The sequence below is a fragment of the Anser brachyrhynchus genome (genome assembly GCF_964034855.1).
Source record: "Anser brachyrhynchus genome assembly, chromosome: 5".
Taxonomy (NCBI): Eukaryota; Metazoa; Chordata; class Aves; order Anseriformes; family Anatidae; genus Anser; species Anser brachyrhynchus.
The window spans coordinates 53,282,703-53,302,103 of NC_137699.1; the positions used below are offsets into that span (position 1 = coordinate 53,282,703).

General features: G+C 45.5%; 1 protein-coding gene across 3 annotated transcripts in view; it reads right to left on the reverse strand.

Moving 5' to 3' along the window:
* Nucleotides 1–19,401, reverse strand: part of CCDC85C (coiled-coil domain containing 85C) — a 107,054-nt gene that overhangs the window by 22,405 nt on the left and 65,248 nt on the right. For 2 of the 3 annotated variants that reach the window (XM_080593584.1, XM_080593585.1), the window contains 2 exons: nucleotides 10,619–10,657; nucleotides 3,689–3,793 (listed from right to left, as the gene is read on the reverse strand). In XM_080593584.1, the coding sequence (XP_080449710.1) occupies nucleotides 3,689–3,793; nucleotides 10,619–10,657 (144 nt within the window). The remainder of the gene's footprint in view (nucleotides 1–3,688; nucleotides 3,794–10,618; nucleotides 10,658–19,401) is intronic. The other variant, XM_080593586.1, reaches the window with a different exon arrangement.

The following is a 19,401-nucleotide window of genomic DNA, read 5'->3' on the forward strand; positions in this document are numbered from 1 at the left end:
TGAGTCCTGCTTACTCACCCCCCATAAACCCCATGAAGCTGCCGCCTGTTGTCTCCTTTCCCTCCTTTCGGGTACCTTATCTAAGCCTTCCCCCTGGAACAACAGGCAGCGCGATGGCACATCCCATGTAACCTCGCCACCACTCCCCCCTTATCAGGGAACGGGTCTTCCAGCGACGAGCCATCTGCGCTGTGCCCTTATCAAAGCACAGACCTCCTGGTCCTGATGCAAACCACACATCCCCCGGTGTTTACCCAGTTGTTTGCTGTCAGTTGTGCCTTTGGTTATCAGCGCGGGCCATTCCTGCATCCCTGGCTCAAGCATTCCTTCTGCTGTGTTCACACACGCGTTTCCATCCCCACTAACCCTAATGTTTCCATTGCAGACCTCTGCAGTTACTTCCCCCAGCGGCAGGACTCCTATTACAAATCACACCAGCGCTGCTAGTAGGTTTTAAGTCTAAGCCAGCCAGGCTAGCCCCAATTTTTACTAAAAGGCTCGTTTACCTTTAGCGGTGTTTCGTGCCAATGTGGACAAATGGCTCCTCCAGGCAGCTGGCTGAGGGGCTTGTCAAGGTGAAGGCACCTCCAGCCACAGCAGCTCGCTGCCTTCGGGCTGCCCTCCCGTGCCTGGGCACTAAGATGTGCCTGGCACAGCCATGGGGTGGCGGGCAGGAATGAGGACTGCTGCAGGGGCTGTGTGTTTGCACAGGCTGCCACAGCACCCAACAAGAGGCAGACGCCAAAAGGAGCGGAGAAATGACAGGGACACAAGCCGTGGGCCATGCCGCAGCCCCAGCACTCGTCCTCAGCTTTGCTTAGAGATCTCGAATGCTCCAGAAACCAGCAACCGAGATTCTACCTCTTAGCAAATGAATTGCTGAAATGTGACTATTAGTAACAAACTAGCAGCCTTGCTGCTGTGGATGGGGAGTTTCCTTGTCCCCCACGCCTTCTCCCCATGTCAGGATCACACCCGGCAATTATTAGGTGTGCACAACAGGTTAAGCACTGAGTAGGGTAACTTTATAGAGAGAGAGATTCCACCTCCCAGTCTTCATTCATCACTAGATTAATGATGGAGAAAGCCTGTGAGAGAAACAACTCGACAGCAATGCTACAGTGTTCCAAAAATTAAATACTGCCTTTTAGTATGCATCCCTGGAGGATCCTGGAGCGCTTAGTGCTATTTAACTCAGTGATAAAGAAATGCCTGAAAACCATGCTATGGGGTAGGTGATTTCCCACCCAGCCCCTTTGAAGGAAAAATGTAGGTACAGAGAGGTGAACAAAGCTACACGTGTTCATGGGAGGAGAGTCCCTCCACGACGGCAGGCAGAGATTCCAGTCCAGACTCACAGAACCGTGCTGAGAGGGCTCCTCTTCCCCTGCAACTGCCATTACCTGAAACTGTCATTTTTCTTCTAGAATTCTCAGTGTTAGCAAAATATAACTTCCATCTCACTAACCAGAGGTGAGATACATGAATGGGCAATCCAGGCTCCTTAGACAATGCCAACAAAGAGAACTTCAGGTCAGTAACTCCCCCCTGGTATTGTTATAAACTCCAGACAAGCTCTGAGCTGGACGAGTTTCCAGGACAGGCTGAGCATCACCTTCTCTGCACTCTCCAGCCACAGGTCTGAGACTCCCCTGTAGCCAACAGCTCCCTGCGGTAAATCAGAGGGCCGCTAACCGGAGTGCGATAACTCACCCCAAGTGCTGTCCCATCCACATGAGGAGCCGTGAAGGAAACACATACATGGGTGAAAAGATCTGTTTTAGGTACCACAGAGAACCAAAGTACAAAGACAAAGCATTAGCCCAGGTTAACAAACGAAAGCACAAGTTCTCCAAGGATGCCATGGGATCATTTCCATCAGTGGCACCCCGACACCAAGCTGGCTGGTGGATCCTCAGCAGTACAACATTTACAGGTAGCCCAAAGTCAGCTCCTACGCCTGGGACATCACTGGGCTCGAGGATGAGCTGGTCTGGAGGCTGCTGTTGATGGGAAGGATCAAGCCAGCCCAACCTGCTTGCCTTGGAGCCTGTCCCTTCCCTTGCAATGGCCTGGGAACTAAGGCCTGGGACTTCTACTGGATATTTGGAAACTGCTGCACACCACAGAGCAAATCTGTAATTCTCTGCCTGCAGGAACAGCCAGAGCGTCTGCACAGACTGCAATTGTGAGTGTCGTCTGATTGCGTGCCTTGAGCACGCCCCGGTGTCCATGATCCGGGATTCATTAGAGAAAACAAACGGTTTCATTAACTGAGGTATGTCAGGGCCGTGGAGCAATGGAGTGATGCCTGTGTGCAAACCCAGTGACAGTGAGGGATGTACTGAGTAACTTCCCCAAATAGTTGCACGGACAGAGACAATGATGAAACCCTGCACAGACGTGACAGGTGCGGAGCCGACACCGATTGTCCACCATCACTCACCCGAAAGAAGCCCGTACACACACAGAGGAACGATTTCTCACAAACTCACACCTGCTGTCAAAAAAGGCTGCAGAAAAAGGCAGGTATGTCTAGGTGCCCACTTTCTGGGAGGTGCCTGAGATATTCAGAGAAATCTGCAGGGATTTGCGATCGTTCTCTTTCATCACAAAAACAGTGTATCTTATCAAGCTCCAAAACAAAGGGATTTTGGTAGGAACAGAGCAAAGCAGACAGAGCAGTCTCCTCTTGGGCTCCTCATACAAGGGAAGTGAAGCAAAATGCCCCAGAGCAGCTCCACAGGGAAGGTATTTCCCAGGCCAAACCCCCTGTGCCCTCCTTGTAAAGTCTCCTGACTGCTACACGGGGAACAAAGAAAAGAGGATATTCAGCCTTCCGTTTCATTTACGTGGTTTTGCCTCGGTGTTGGTTTTTGGTTTTGGCAGGAGGTTCTCCATTCATTCTGGGCTCTCCTTTCACACTGCGTGGAGTTTCATCTATGTAATCTTTCTTAAATTATTCCTCTCCCCGCCTCATTTACAACTCTAAAAGGAACGCTAAACATAGAGAATAAAAAGCAGGCAGCCAACGTATAATTGTCACCAGCACAGGTGGTGTCCCAGGCACTTGAGCAAACGTCTGGAGGACAGTCATCTGTGCGCTGCGGGGCCGCAGGGAGGAGCCCCGGCAGCAGCACGCATTTGTCTTTCGCAAGAGCCTTCTCTGCCTCTAACCAAGATTATTCTGTCATGTGAGAAGAAGCAACACAGGCAAATCTCAGGAAACATAAACCTCATTTGTGCTACAGGAGAACCTGAAATGAATGTCCTAAGAACTTAATCACTTCAGCAATCCCGACTACATGTTGTCAGACACTTGGCACAACATTTTTTGCGTCACCCAAGAGTAGCTTCTTGACAGCAGGCATAAAGGGCATTTATGAAGAAGGAGCGGCAGGTATAACAAGGCTCACCCTTGCTTTAAAACACACACAGCAGTGACTGTCAGTTAGCCAAAAACCTGCACAGGGAAGTTAATGATCCACAATGTTCGGAGGTAAAGCTCCATGTTTCCAGGGGCTCCCCTTCCTTCAAACAGCTGCAACTTTCAGCTGGGTTTATTTTGTACACCACTGGTTTCGGGGCGAGCTGCCCCCTTAATCTCAGTGTGCAGCCCCGTGGTTCTTTGCCCACTTCCTGGGAAAGCTACAGCTCTTGTCTGTATAGGCAAGGAAAGGGATCTTACGTTTTGCAGGGCATCTTGATACTGCGGCAGGGAGGACAGCTGTGACTCGGAGTGGTACGGCGATAACCCTTTCCTCAAAGTCCTCAGATCCCCAGTGCTGGACTGCTGCAATGAGAAAGACAGAAAATAGGACAGTCTGTATTAACAAGGAGAAGGAAAGTCGTGTCCCTTCTGCTGGATTAGCTTTTCCCACAACCACTTCTTTACTGTGAGCATTCCCGTAACTTCTCCCTGCAACAGCAGTTAAAGTGACCATTAGTAATAAAACACTTTTCCCAAGCCCACACCTGGAGAAAGCATTTGCAAGCAGCTGGAAGTTAAACTCTCAAGGTCTACTCCATTAAATGATACGGCGAGAAGGCATTTTTAATTTACCTGAGTTCATACATGTTAGTTAAAAACATTTGTTAAGATGCAAATGAAAACAGTTTTCAGACTCCAGATTAAAGTCAAAGCAGTAAAATAAATCCACCAGGAGCCATTTTCTAGATCTTTTTCAAACAATGTCGGCTATTGCAATCACCTGCAGGTGGACAGCAATGAGAGTCCGTAAACAGTGCTGGTGTAATTCACCTAAGCTTGCAATAGGTGTGTGGAAGTAACAGTTTCTTATTTGGCTATCAATTAGTGTGCACCCACAAGCCTTAAAGAGAGTCATGTAAATAAAGGTAATCTATATGACTTGACAAACCATGGAGATAAATGTAATCAATCGTCGGCACTCGAAGCAGCAGCACTGGGTGTAAGGGGAACACTGAATAATCTCGGGACAAAGTTTCTGCCTCGTGTTACTTGTTCTCTCATTCTGTCATTCCAAAACAGGACAGTCTTAGAAAGAGAAGAGTTCCTCGTTTATGAAAGTACACCCATAGAAAGCCAATATACAAGTAGCCAGAATCAAGGGCCTGGGAGAAGATCATATCTTTTTATTAGCAATAAATATCCTCATTAACTTTACATATTTTTAAGAGTATAAAGCAATGCACTGTCCTTCATTTTAAAGCTATAAAATCATGATCTTTTAGATTTTTATGTTCCATTAAGGCTTCTGACTTGCATCTGCTGCAGAAATGATGTTTTCCACTTCAAAAGAACCAAAGAAAAACCACTGGTGCAATAAAATTTAACGGGAAGTCTCATAAATCAGCTCAACTGTATATAAAAAACCCTCAGTGACCCCAAAGGCCTGACCATAACCAAGACTTCAGGGAGTGTGGCTGCGCACGGATCTCAGAAATACGGAGAGTTCATTTCTGTTCTTCGCTCCCACTTTACAGAGAAGAATGAGTGCACTCAGACTGGATACATCATTTTCCATCAGTGTCAGAAACATTTTCTCGTCGCCACGTGTTCAGCATTTGTTTTAGTTCAAAATGCTGTGTTCTGAAGGAAAAAACATCCCGTGTGACCCAGTGTGTTCACAGCCATTCCGGCCCACTCGGCCTATCGACTTTCATTTTACAAGCTGTGAAGGGACGGACAGTTTTCAAGAAAGTCATCACGAGAAATGGATGCTAGTCCTGCACCACCTATCCACTGGGACCTGTTGTATCTCAGAGTCGGGCGATGTGGAATGGCTTCAGCATGGCGGATTGCTGGGATTCCCTTGGATTTACAAGGTGGCATCGGAGAGGATCACGGCCTACATTTCGTTTGCATTCCACAACAGTCGGAAACAGAAGGATTTGAAGAAGGAGATAACTTCTTCTGTAGCTAAAATGTGACTGGTACTAAACCAAGCTCCTGTCTCCTTCGTAAATCCTGTCGGAGGATGGTTGGAAGGTCAGAATGGAAGATGATGACAAGGTCTTTATTCTCCTGGCCTTGTCCCAGACATGTGATGTGCAGGGGTCTGTTGGTGGTTACACTGAAAGAATTTTAACCTGGCTGGTTCTGCTTCCACTGCCCTGCTGCACGCAACTGCTTCTTCATTGGTGTACGTGTATGGGGGGCAGAGACTTCCCAGAGAGGTCCTGACCCTCTGCTACCCACTCCTTCAGCGTGTCAGTCCGGGAGCTGATGGACCCTTCCCTGCCACCTGTGATGAATGGGCCCTTGCACCGGCAAGGGAAAGCAGAAGAAAAGAGCACAGCCAAAATGCGAGGCTGGAGCTGTGTGCCAGAGCCCCACGAAGTCAGAGACCTCCTCGAAGGCTGTGCTCCGTAAGGACGAGCACTTCATCTGTGTTCAGAGCCCCGTGTTCATCCACATCCCTTCAGACTTCTGCGATCGGCGCTGGGACAGGCAGCGTGCCACGTGTTTGTGGGGAGCCAGGCGTGCAGAAACGGGCATGAGAAAGAGATTAGGTGGACAGTTCTTTCTGTTCTCTAGAAACTTGTTCTCTTGCCCCAAAATCTCCGTGGGCTGGCCTGTGTTAGGTGTAGCATGTGCTTCATCACACTACAAGTTGTCCTTGTATAGGTCAAAATGCCTTGCCCATCAGAGCAAGTAAGGACACCAGAGCTACGTCTGGTCAATGCACAACACTACAGCAGCTATAAATACGCTAGTTTAAACTGATTTAATTTAACTGACCTATGCTCCAGCCTGGAGCAAGAGTCTGCATTAATTTCAATTTGGCTTAAATTGGTTCAAATTGTGTTGGTAAATACACAGACACAGTCAAACCCCTGCTCTAACAAGTGTTTATAATGGATTAGTTCAATTGCTTTTTTTAAACAAATCCCATTTAAGACAGTGCACTTGTGTGTGACATAACTATTGTTAGGCTGTTTCAGTGACTGCCGATGACGAATCTGACCTAATGCATTCAATTTGATGGAAAGATTCCCACTGAGTTCAACGAACATCAAAACAAGCCCTTAATTAAAGAGAAGAAAAAAAAGGGGGGAGGGGGGAAACAACTCAAAACAAAGGAAAGAAAAGAAATCTAAGAAACAAAAATGTGGGACAGAGATATACCCAGAAGAGGAATTAGATGTTCTGGGCATGGGATGGGCTTGGTAGAATCAAGAATCGTCATCATCTGCCGTTACTTATAATGTATCTGAGTTGGAGATGACCAAAGAACCACATTTCCTACTGCTGTTGGTAGGAAAGCCTTTCATGAGCACTCCACTCACTGCAGTTTTACTTCTACACTTTCTAGAATTTGTTGCTCTAAGTAGTTTTTACAACAGCCCAACAATCACAGTTCTGCACTATTTATTTTTCTTGCACTAAAACCAAAAGTGCATTTTTTTTGCCATAGAAGGAAAATTGCTTTTCCTTCCTTTTTTAAATTAAAATGGTGTAGTGGCGCATATTCATCAGACCTCCCTAAACATTTACACATTTGTTGGGCTTGGCTGTCAGTGTTGGAGCTAACCAGAAAAAGAAAGTGAATCCCTCATTAAAAAGCAATATGACTAATGATGCATCAGAATGAGTAGCCATTACTCCACTTAAATCTAAATTAAAAATCCTGGTATTTGCATTGTCAATTCACTCACAAAACGAAATCTCTTATTACCTTACCCAATTTTCATTACTGAGATGTAAGTGGATCCCAAATTGCTTTTCTAGTCAGAATGGCATTTTAAAAGTACAATCGCTGATCATCTCTGTTCATCATCATTGTTGGAGATGATCTCAATTAATGTGCAACATGTCTATAATAAATTACCCTTCAGGTAAAATCACTTCACATTTCTGCACTTTCAAGGAATTTATCAGCAAAATAATTTCCATCTGAACTAAAACTTGCCATGGGAGAGCGCTTAAAGAGATTGAACTTGGGGGGGGGAATGTTTTCTAGGCTGAGGTGCAGAGAGATGAGGGACATTGAAAGAAAGGGAAACAGAGAGATCTGAGACACATTCAGCCTTAACCTGTTCAAATTTACAACTTGCACAACCTGAAACACCCTTGTCCCCAGCAAAAGCCAACAAGTAGGCACTGTCTACTCTGGAGTAGCTCTTGCTCTTTTACTGTGAATTTTTTTCAAACACTCGTTTCATCCAAATGTTTAAAAATAAGTAAATAAATAAATGAAATGAAATGCAAAGGGAATAGAGAAACATCTCCTGCCTTTCACAGTGCAGCAATGCGAAATCTCCCTTAGGTCTACCCCAGTGCCGCTCTACGTGCTGTTGCCTCCCTTCACCGGCTGATGAAACGCCTTCGCCTTCAGCACAAACCTGCGCTGCATGCTGCCACGCTGACAGCTCCACAGTGGTCCTCCAGACACAATAACTCTTTATTATCTGCAAGTAATGACGTGACATTTATCACGGCATTTTTCAGCTAGGCAGAACTTGAACTGACCCCGGGATATACTGCTGTTGGACCAAAGCCTGAGATCTTTGTCAGCCCCGTTATGAAAGAAGCGGACCTAAACGTGCTCCTCCCGGCAGGGAAGGGAGTTTTACCTACTCGTATCAGTGAGAAAAGAATGGGACCAACAAACTGTTTTTTGTAAAAATGGACTGCAAACCCAACTTTGTCACTGTACAAAATGGAAGCAATTTGATGATTACCATGGGTAGAAAGTGGTAAGCATTTTCCGTATAAAAAAATTTATCGTTTAACTAGTTAGAAATTAAGGTCTCGGTGCTTAACAAGTCCTACAATTACATTTAAAAAAATCAGCAAACACTTGTGCCTATCAAAGCTTTCCATTCTTCCAGCAGGGAGAAGAAATGGTGGCCTCTGACTTTTTGACCTGATGTGCTGAGTGATTCAATTTGAAAATAACACAAATAACACAAGAAGATGGATGGTGTTTGTGGCATTTTAAGGTCAAGGTACTATGAAGAAACATTTATTTTCCTTTCTGTTTCTGTCCAGTAAAGTCAGATCAGTGCTATGGCCATGTTGAACCAACTGTGAAGATAAAGCGTTGAAAACTTATGGACAAGTCAGACAAATTATCTTTTCTGTTACACTTTGGTGCTACTTCTGCTGGAAGGGAGAAAAAAGAAGGCAGGCATTTAATTCTGAGGCACTTTGATCTAACAAAATGGACCGTTTGCAACAGAAGTTAAATTCAGTAAGGGGCAGAAATCTACTTGACAGATATTTTCAGTATTTATGAAAGAGATTAGCAAAAAAAAGGAACGATTTCAATTAGAATTATGTGCTGAAGTGACTGAGGAAAATTAAAAAGCGACACTGTCAGCTTCCAGTAATTCATGAATTAGCATTCAAAACAGGGTCGTTACATAAGTAGCCTTTAATTGAAAACACTATTTTCTCCTTTCACAGAAATTGTAACAGCTGAAGGCTGAACAGAGGTTAAAAAAAAAAAAAAAAGTATCATAAATGATCGGTTTGACTCTGTGCCCTACAGAAATATTAAAGCCTTTACTAACAATCACAGCTTCCCTTCTCCCTCCGGACCACGGGGTCACCTTGCAGCGGCTCAGGTGTCTGCCCACGAGCATCCCGTGCCTGCACGCATCCCAGGCACCTGTGGAGGCTGGGCGGATGTGATGGTGAGCTGCTGGAGACCCACAGCCTGCTGGTGTGCAGTGGGAGCCAGAGGGACAGCTCTGCTGGCACCTGAGGATGACATCTGAGCTGCTGAGGTGTTCCTTGTGCCTCTTCTTAACTCATTTGTAACCTCCAGCCCTGCGAAAGCTTCCTCTCCTCGTCCCCATGCCACGCAGAAAAAAACCAAGCACCAAGTCAAAGGCAGGACTCCTACGAAGCCTCTTCCAGCAGTAAGCACTTTTGTGTTTACCTCCGAGGAGCCCCTCAATGAAGGCATGGAAAAAAGTACAGAAGTAAGAGCAGGATCCACTACCCGTGAGTCACCAACAGCAGACTCCCCAGGGGGAAGTCAGCTTGGAGGCTTTAGAATCATCAGCTTTGTTTTCCTACAACACAGACCCGCTGGCACTAAATTCAAGAGATCACACACACCTTAAATTTATTAACATTTTATCTCCTAATAAACATAACTTTAGAAGAAATGATGTATCTTAACATGAAGCACAATCAAATGTAAAGCAATATTGTGATGAATGCAGTATTGGCAATAGAAGATACCTTTTTTGACACCAGTGCAGAAGATTTTGTTTGGGCAAATAAATAAGCCACGCTGACACCCAGCCCTTAGAGAGACAAGCAATTTCCATTTTTTAGTGGTTACTTCATTCTTTCACAAAGCACAGGATTTCCTTCATCTGTAATTTAATCATCGCGATGAAGCTGGTCCCTAACAATAGGCCAAAGGCATCCCATACTGACCATGTAGGCCCATAAGGATTTGGGCTTACAGTTCGGGGAACTCTCTATATGAAAAAATGTCTATATGAAAAAAAAAGTCATTCTTATTTCATATTCTAGTTTTACTCCATAAATCTTGGACAGATGAAAAACTCTGCTGAGGCCTTTTTGATTGAGGCTTTTGATTACATATATTTGGGATGAGAAAAAGGAGGAAGGTTTTATTTCAGTTCAGCAGGTTAGGCTGCCCTCATCTTTATGGACTGCTGTACTGCCCATTACCTGAATTACTTGCCTGTCACTGCAGTATAAATCCTTAAACCTACAGGCAACAATTTTCTACACCATAATTGTTCCTGTAATTGAAACTGCCTCAATTTTGACACTCAACAACCCATTGTTTTCAACTGGGTAATTAAATGGAAGGTTTAGCTTGAAATCTTTTCCTCTTATTCCAAACACACGCTGGTCCTGCAGCGATTTAGCTGGCAGTACCAACTTCTCACGTAGGTAAATGGCTTTGATTTGAAGTTGGTCAAAACTCAAGATTTTACTAACAAATGTCTTTTGCACAAGTACAGGATTCAAATCAAAAACAATTAGAAGCATATTTAATACATTCAGACGATTAAAAAATGGAAATGGCTAGCATTAGCATGTGAAAGAACAAGCAATCAGAGCCCCGAACAACCAGCACCAATATTGAAAGGCAGCCCCCAGATCCAAAAAGCTGTTTGCGGATGCATTAGTTTTCTCTACCTTACTGAAATTTCGTGGCAAGCTGTTGCAGTCAGCCAACTAGAAGGGAACAGAAGAACATTATACATTTAGCAACTTAAGCCAAAATAAAGGTATTTTATCATCCCGGATAAATTCTACCTTTACCACAGATGACCAAAGTACACTGTTTTTATGCAACATTTGACAGGATAATGCTATTATTTGAACTTCACCTCCCTTTTCCCATGTTAACGAATGAAGTCTTGCAGAACCCATTATTATCTGCACAACCATTAACATCTCATTGTCCCCATTCTGAGCATGGTGACCCCACATACATCTGACTAAGTTCAATCACCTTACGCTCGCTCACAGCTGCAGATATTTTACCATACCCACAGAGCTCAATGACACTATGAGAACAGTCTGTAGGAAAAACCTACCCCAAGACCTCCTAAGTCCAGCAGAGCAATTATTTACGTTGCTGAGTTAAAGCAAAGTAGAAACACATCTCCAGTAACATGAATGAGATGCTGCAATAAGTCAGCAAAAAAACCTGGGCGCGCTATTGCTGATCCTCACGCAGGGTGCATGGATAGAGACCAAGGTATGAAATCCTGCACATCCTTGCTGTCCATGGGACTCAGCACAGAGCACACAACCCTGAAGGACTGCTTCTTTTTGTGCCCTCTGTCCTGGTTCCAGTTAGGACAGAGTTAATTAAACCACAACACCCTCTCACACAGGCACCAGGGCCGTGGCCCAGGTTTCTCATGGTCTCACCACCACATGCTAGTGGCCTTTTCAGGCAGACCTGTGCCCCAGTGACCATCCCCTACCGCACGACCTTGCACAAAGATTTCCTCTTTATCTCATTAATCCGTGTTTTAGGGTCTCGTGCACCAGGAAGAGGGATATGCAATTTCACTGTGTGAAGCTGGCTAATAATTGAATTAAGGTTCAGTAATTGCAGTTATCACTACAAGACATTCAAGCAAAAATAAGCTCAGCAAAGCACACATCTGACTGTAAGTATATGTGAAGAGTCCCATTAGCTTCAACAGCATTTATCAGGCAAGTTGGAAATTACACACATGAGAGTGCAGTAAAAAAATCAACGTATTTGATTTCTTAAGAACTCTGCAAATGAAGAACTCTGCAAAAAGAAAAAAAATAAGGGATGAGATTAAAACTATTTAACATCTTCCCCATCATGCAATAATACGAGGTTTCTGTAACAGGAGAGATTAAATTCCTTTACACTGGTTCATATCCCTGTTGTACACACAGGGCGTCCGGAGATCGATCCTTAGTCTGGTGGCAAAGGCTTTAGAAGACCGTGGTCTTCTGATCCCCCAATCTCCCAATTCCCTCTCTGGTGTCCAACCAGCAGGTCACAAGTGCAGCCTCAGCCAGTTTCATCAGTAAAGCCATTTCCAGTTGTTCTTGTGGAATTTGAAACGGTACAGCCCAGGGATTGAGGTGCAGAGCCCTTGTGCAGCAGCAGCACAGAGCCGTGAGGATGCAGGGATGCGGTGCCATGGCTGGATCCTGGCCATTCCCAAACACAGTACCAAAACGAGCACCCCACTCCCAGCTATGCTCTGAATTTCCCCTCATACCATGAGCTGCATGCATGCAAGTTAAAGGGGCAAAGCAGCAGATTTCATCTGCTTCCGATGGTGAGAACTGGAATTCTCTAATACTTGGGGGAGGACAGCATTTTGGGAAAGCTTAATAAATATCGGGAGACAGTCAGTAAGAGACTTAGCAGATTTTGCCATGTAAAACCACTAGTGGAAAAAATACTTTTTATTACTATCTCAATGGGCTACAGGCAATAACAGCAGAGCAAGTTTCAAACCTCTCCATTCTCTGTAGCAGCTGAGGTAGGGAGCTTTAGTGTGCTGTTAATATTCAACAATGTCCCTATCTTTTTCCTCTTGTTTTAGACCAGCAAAGGAATATCAACCCCGTAACTCATCGGAGGCTCAGATAATCAGCTCAGACTAAATTGCAGTGTATAATTATAATCACACAACTGGCAGGCTTTGCTCAAGCGAGAGCATTGGCTGGCACAGCTGAGATTCAACCATTGCAGCCTCTAACCCAAACAGAAATGCAGCTCAGTAGTTAACAAGCCAAATGGAGCTATAACCATTGACATCCAGTGTAGCCCACATCTGGTCTGTGGCTTGTAAGCAATAAGTTCGGGAGTCTCCGACTAACGGAGCCCATCCATGGCTCATCAGCAGCAAAATCAAGTCTCTTCATTAGCAAAATCAACGGAGAAGCTATGGAATGCTGCCCCGGTTCCACCAGGCGAGTAGATGTAGATGTGGATGTAGTATTACACACATGAATGAACTTACTGGAGCCTGCCCTGGAGTCACCTTTCATTTTCTTCTCTGTACTACAGGCAAGGAGGCCAAAGGGAACCACCGCACCTCCTCGCAGAAGCTTGGCCAAAGCAGTGCAGATGGGGCTCCCCTCAAGTCATTCCCCACGTCCCATAAAGTGAGGGGGCTGGGAGTCAGGAAGGCAAAGACCTGAATCCCCTTCTCATAAATCACAAAAGGTCCCCGCAGGCTTTGGCTAACACTGGGACCAAGCTGGCCGAGGACTTTGCTGCCTTTCCTCTCTTCCTTTAAACAGCGTTCAAAGCACGATGGAACCTCAAGCCCCTCTCTTCTGGGTCTCATGAGAGCGGAACAGAGGGGGAGAATCACCTCCCTCGTCCTGCTGGCCACGCCGCTTTTGATGCAGCCCAGGATACGGTTGGCTTTCTGGGCATTCAATTTGGCATTGAGCTTATTGCAAAAGTCTGTTTTCAAGCCTCTGCAGCTATTGCTTTGTTTGTCTTTGAAACCACTTTTCAGTGTCTATCAGATTGACTGATGGCTGAGAAGCTGTGTGCTTTGAACCTCTCTACACGTTATAAAGACAAAATAATGCTACTTCATAGCCTGATCTAGCTGTAATTAACAGCTTCTTTCCTGACCCTGTCCTCATAAACACAAAAAAGTGGAATCTGGAGAAATTATTACAAAGCTGGTTAAGCACAGGATATGACTAATCCTGCATTTCACAGCTGGAGGTTGAACTGAGCCTCATTAAACCCAATGTTCTTGCTCGCCCACAACAGAAAGAAATGGGGCATGGAAGATCTTTGTGTGTGTGCACGGCTCGCTCATACTCACAGTCTTCTACAGAAAGCCGGCTCCAGTCCTTTGAAAATTTTGAGTTAAGTTGCAAGAAATGATATGATAATCTTACATTCATAAGATTCAACAAGCACTGCGTGTTTCTGTCTATCTGGTACTTGCCTTCTGTATTCAGAACTTATATTTCAAAGGTTTGGGGAAACTATTTCTATGTGCCAGGTGACATTCTCATAAAATCACTTGTTTCCACAGTTTACAGTCCCCAGAACACACAGAGCATCATCCAGCCTTCATTACAAGTTGAAAAAGTCCATTTCTGTCATTGAGTCTGCTTTTCAGAAGTGCTCCTACCTATGAATGGAAGGCAAACACCAGCAGATATTTATTTTCGTAGGTAGCAGCCCGAGACCCCGATGTCCAAATTCAACAGAATGAATTCCACTGTATCAAAAGACTTGAAAGTATTTTGGATGCAAGTCTGAGACATCTTTGAACTGCTTTTATAAAAACGTACACCTTGAATTTGGGGTAAACCATTGTATTCAAGAAATAGATACTATTTACTTAGATCTCAAGTCCATTTAATAGCAAATTGGTCATGTCAGTCAATGTAATCATTTTTTCTTGAAGCATCTGCTGCCACAGCTAAAGAAGCTACATTGGGGGGTGGGGGGGGGAATCTGTTAAAATTTCTTGCATTTATGCATGCAAGTGATGCAATGCAATTAGAGGCTTAAATCAAATTTTGGAGAGCGCAGCAAAGAAGGTCTCATAAAAATACGGTTCTGTGTGAGCTGTACCTCAAAATGCATGGAATTCTGTAGAAAGTATCATTATTGACTTGAAATGAGTATTTGGACGCAGACCCAAGTATGTGTGTTCTTTTTGATTAATTAAAATTAGTAGGCAGCTAAACATTTGCACGGTGTATAAAAACAGTAAAACAGTAACCTGGGTCTTCAGTATTCTGAATTTAAATAGAGACTAAATGCATTGGAAAGCTTTCATTTCTGACTCACTGTCTATTACAAAAAAAAATCCTATTTCCCTTGTGATTCCTTAAATTAAAGCAATTACACTTATCCTCCTCACACACAAACAGCAGGCAGACTTTGGGGAAATGAGAGAGGTTTGCAATTTCGTTCCACTTGTGGCGAGCACGTGCAGCACTGCCGGCACAGGTAGTGGCCCCGCCACAAACCTGTTGACCTGCAGCTCAAAGAGAGGCCCCGGCGTTCACACCTGATCCCAGCTCTGAGAGCTGAGAGAGCAGTGCACAAGCAGGGGCTGGTAATGGCAGGCTTGGCACCCAAGCGGGTGATAACAGCACAACAGGGGAGCTGTGTGCGATTCCTTCCTCTCCTCCGGCCTCCCTTCCTCAGGAGGGGACCAAACTCTGCTAACTGCACTGGCATCTTTGTGCTGTGCACTGCTAATGGCTCCCCAGCTCTCTTAAATCCCGGGGTCCGTTTTTTCTCCTCATTTCCAGAACAATGTGCCAGAAATTGCTTGCTGGGTGCCTGTTTGTGCCAAGTGCACGTTTGCTTAAGAAGACTTCGGGCAGTCTGTGGACTCCTTCACCAACAGCCCCCGTGGAAGCTCCTTGTTCAAAAACCACAGCTCTATCCTAATAGCAGCATTTTCAGGTGTTATTTACTATCATTTTACTACATGTACAGCTGCGGCCTTCTTTTAACTCAGGCTAAGCACAGAGTTTCTTATAAAGAAGTCTAAGCACAATTGTCAAGATGTTTTGGTGTACAAAGGATCTCCCAGTGCTCCTCTCAGTCCCCATCAGCAAGCAGGCAGACGCTGAAGCACTGGTCATACTGAAGTCTATGCGGCGATTTAATTAACTACTCAGATGTTCCTGATAACTCCCAAGGGTTGTCCCCTCCCTAGAGAAGAATTTCTCCTATTTCTGCTCAGCACAAGGGCTCCTGGAGTTTTTCCTGGAAGGCGCATCGTGACCTCATTGTTCAACGTCCGGTGACTCGGAGTCTCGCTGCCTGCCCGATCTGTCTGCTCTCCTCAAAGCTTTTGGAGAATAAGATGTGCAACACGCCCTGGGCATCTCTGAGGAGGAAAACGCACCCCTGCCCTAAAGGGAAAAGCCAGTCTAGGCTCAGCAGAGTCTGTAAGGCAAAAGAAGTTCTGACAGTCACACAATGCACAGGGTGCACTTCATTATGAGGAGAGAGCTGAGCCCATGAAGCCTATAAATTTCGGTTTTAGTTAAAAGTGCCTGATCCTTGCTTGCCCCTGTACAGAATGATCTGAAAATGTAAAACAAGGTAGGCTGTGGCCAAAAGTTTATCACTGTTATTATCTCTAAAACGCATGCATTAGTTACAAAACTAAACAGAACTGACCTTTGGAGCTCCCAAAGCTGTTAAACACTGGTTTCTCTGATTTTGAGGGAAAAGGGTGTAATTACAAATTCATCTTTAGTTTCAGGGGCAGTGTGAGTTGGCTTGAAGGGTCTATTTTCTACTTGGGCACTTTCAGCTCAGAGGAACAGAAAGCAAATCCGGTCTCTCATCACAGGGGTTATATCTTAATAATATGGACGGTACCCTCATCTGCTTAACCACAGACCGCAAAGGAGAGGTTAACACCAGCTCTCCGGTGCATTCCCCACAAAGACGCAGAGAAAAAACAGGACTTCTCCCACACGATGTGCTGCAGATTAAATCCATGCACACAGCAGAAGTTAGCGCACTTCTTCCCTGGAGAATTGCAGACAATAAAAGGGAGCCTGTGAAGCTCTCCAAAGCCAACACCCAACGTTCCTGAGAGCTGACGTCCATGTTCTTTACACCTCAGCTAAAACTTCAGAAAATAAAGTCGTCAATTAAGCCGACACACCAGAAACATACCTGGATTGCAACTCTCCTATAAAAGGAAGCTGGAAAGGAGCCAGGGATTTCCACCACACCTTGCCACGTCAAAATGCCAGCCACGGTGAGGCTGCAAGCAGTCACTGCCGCTCCTTGGGAGCCCAGCGTGAGCCTCTCCCCTTGCTCCCATGCTCGCAGAGGACAGAAACCAGCTGCACTCGTGAGACAGGTTGACACTGTCAGCCCCAGGATGCTGAGGAACCACCTGAAATGTGGGGTCCTTGCCATTGTGGTTACAGCACAAGTGGCTACCAGCACGGATGGGCCTTTTTGGTAGCGGTGTTTGCTACAGCACCTCTCCAACCAGCACAAACTAGGGCAACAAAAGCCGTGCGTCGGCAGAACTGCTGCCAGGGGTTTTGTCAGCACAGCGATGTCAGCCGAGAGCGTCACTTTCTAGATAACACAGCCGTGACAGCAAAACTATGTGCTGTAAGCCTGAGTCAAAGATGGGCAGAAAACTGGAGTCATATCTCCTCAGATAAAGGAGGACAGGAAGAGCTGCAGTTACTGACGGGTTAGCAGTTTCAGAAGCAGCTCATTTCCCCACTGGAAATACACATCTCCTTCCCTAGAAAGCAAAAGAAGTCAAAACCAAAAAACGCCATACGTGGCTACCATAAATAACATCCACTTCTCCGTTTACTTTCCTCCCACTGCGCAGCGTGGCTCACGAGATGGCGCCTCCTGAGCCACGAGGGAAGGAGAAGCTCTCTCCATTAATCTCTCCAAACGAGTCACCAGAAGAAAAGCGGTGTGAATCACAGCGCGCTCGCGCTGCTGATAACACGTACACGCAAGGCAGCAGCCTCGGCACGGGCTGGAGAGCTCTCCAATCTCTCGCTGAGCTTTTGCTCCAACGTGCTCGAGGATAAAGGAGATGTCAGGAAGCACAAGAAAAAGTGCACGCCGCAGACCCCCGCGCTGCCTCGGTTCTGTGTCTGAACACGGCACAAAAACACTCATCACGTCTCGGCGTAGCCTCTCATCCAAGACGCCGGAGAAGATAAAGCAACAAATCTCACTCAGGATGCACCAGCTAGCAGAGGTGCATTGTGTCGCCAGCCGCTGTAATATAAATCCTCCCGTGAAGCTCGCAGTATCATTTGCAGCACCAGGCTTCTCGGGTTTCTCTGGATGAAGCACTATTTCAGCTCTATGTTTAGCACTTGGAAAGCAGCCAGGAAGACTTCCATAACCACCACTGATTTGTTAATCCCTTAATGCACAGGCACTGTTTGTTACTTAGGACGTCAGGTTTCATCACTCCTCAGCATGGTGGTGATAGAACTCCTTGACACCAGACTGCAAATATTATTGCAATGTCAATACTCCCCGGGAGGAAGCCAAGCTGAGTTAAAATGTGACTTTGGTGTTGACAAGCCAGTTTGGCATCGCCGAGTTCAAAGTGCCAGGATCACCTGGCAACTTTAAAAACAGGAGAAAGTTTGCCAGGATCCTAGAGTCTTAGCCCAAGATCCGCATGGCAACAGCTAAACACCTTCCAATCAGATGAAGCACGAAGAGTACGGTAAGTGGATTAAACTTTCCCACGAAAGTGCTGGGAACAACCTATACATATGCATGAGAGTGCGTCCATATACAAATTTTCCTCATTTTTCTCCCCTTTTTTTTTTTCCATAGTCTGCAGACTCTGGTAGAAAACGAAGTTACAACTGGTGAATTTCACATTAGGCATTAAAAGAGAAAAATTCCAAAACTAGGTCTGTAGCACCGCAGGCTTGGAGGCGATGCAGTTCAGGATTCCCAAGGAGTTCACCCAGTGGCAGCTTCAACATTTCTCCCGCTGCCCTAAGGAGAGCTGTCTGAACGCTCACGATAAAAAAGAGTTATTTCCTGAGCACCATCTGAAATAGGTTGGATCCTGGTATTTTTGGAGGGCCGTTAAGACATCACAATGGGTCTGCACAGAGCATCAGGGCCAGGCTGGAGCCGGTAGCTCCTGCTGCTAGGGAGGCTCCTGGCTCTCTCCAGGGCACAGAAATATTTGAAGATAATTTCTCTGCTTTCTGGATCCAAACTTTTGTAGTAACACAGCCTGAAAGGTGAGGACAACGGAAGACAGCTTGTGTGCTCAGAGGAAAACACACAGCCTTTACACCCAGGACAGAGCAAAGGCAGAAGGGCTGAGCCACCCAGTAATTACCACCACTTCTTTTTGACCTCAGAAGGCAGACACGACCGAGTGGCGTGCTCGGCCACAGCAGGACAAAACCCAGCCAAGGGCACATCGAGCAGAGCCTGTCCCCAAACCTTGCGTGTCCCCTGGCAGCTGCGCACGCACAGCCCATCTGCTTATCAATAACTCCAATGGAATCGTCTCGGGGCCTCAGCCAGCACCAGCCAGTGCACGGGCTGGGAGAAAGACAGAGGGAGTTAAAATTAAATTAGCAATTGATTAATACTTGAAGCCACTCGGTAGCTGTTGAGTTGAGAGTCCTTTGGGGGTTTTAACCGTTCAGCACTCTGCGCTTCATGCTACCGATCGCATGGCTAGCAATGGTAACAAGAATACCTGAAACTTGGGGCAATTTTACCAAAAGCTCACAGTCTGGTTGAAACGTGGGTTTCAATAAAAAAAACTATTTACCAGAATTATTTTATTGAAATCTCAGTAAGCACATAACCTTCTTTTCAATTTTATTTTTAACATGGATATTTTAGAAATAAAACAGAAGATACCAGAGCAATCTATTTTCAGACTCAGTGAAATGCAAAGAAAAACATAAAAACTTTT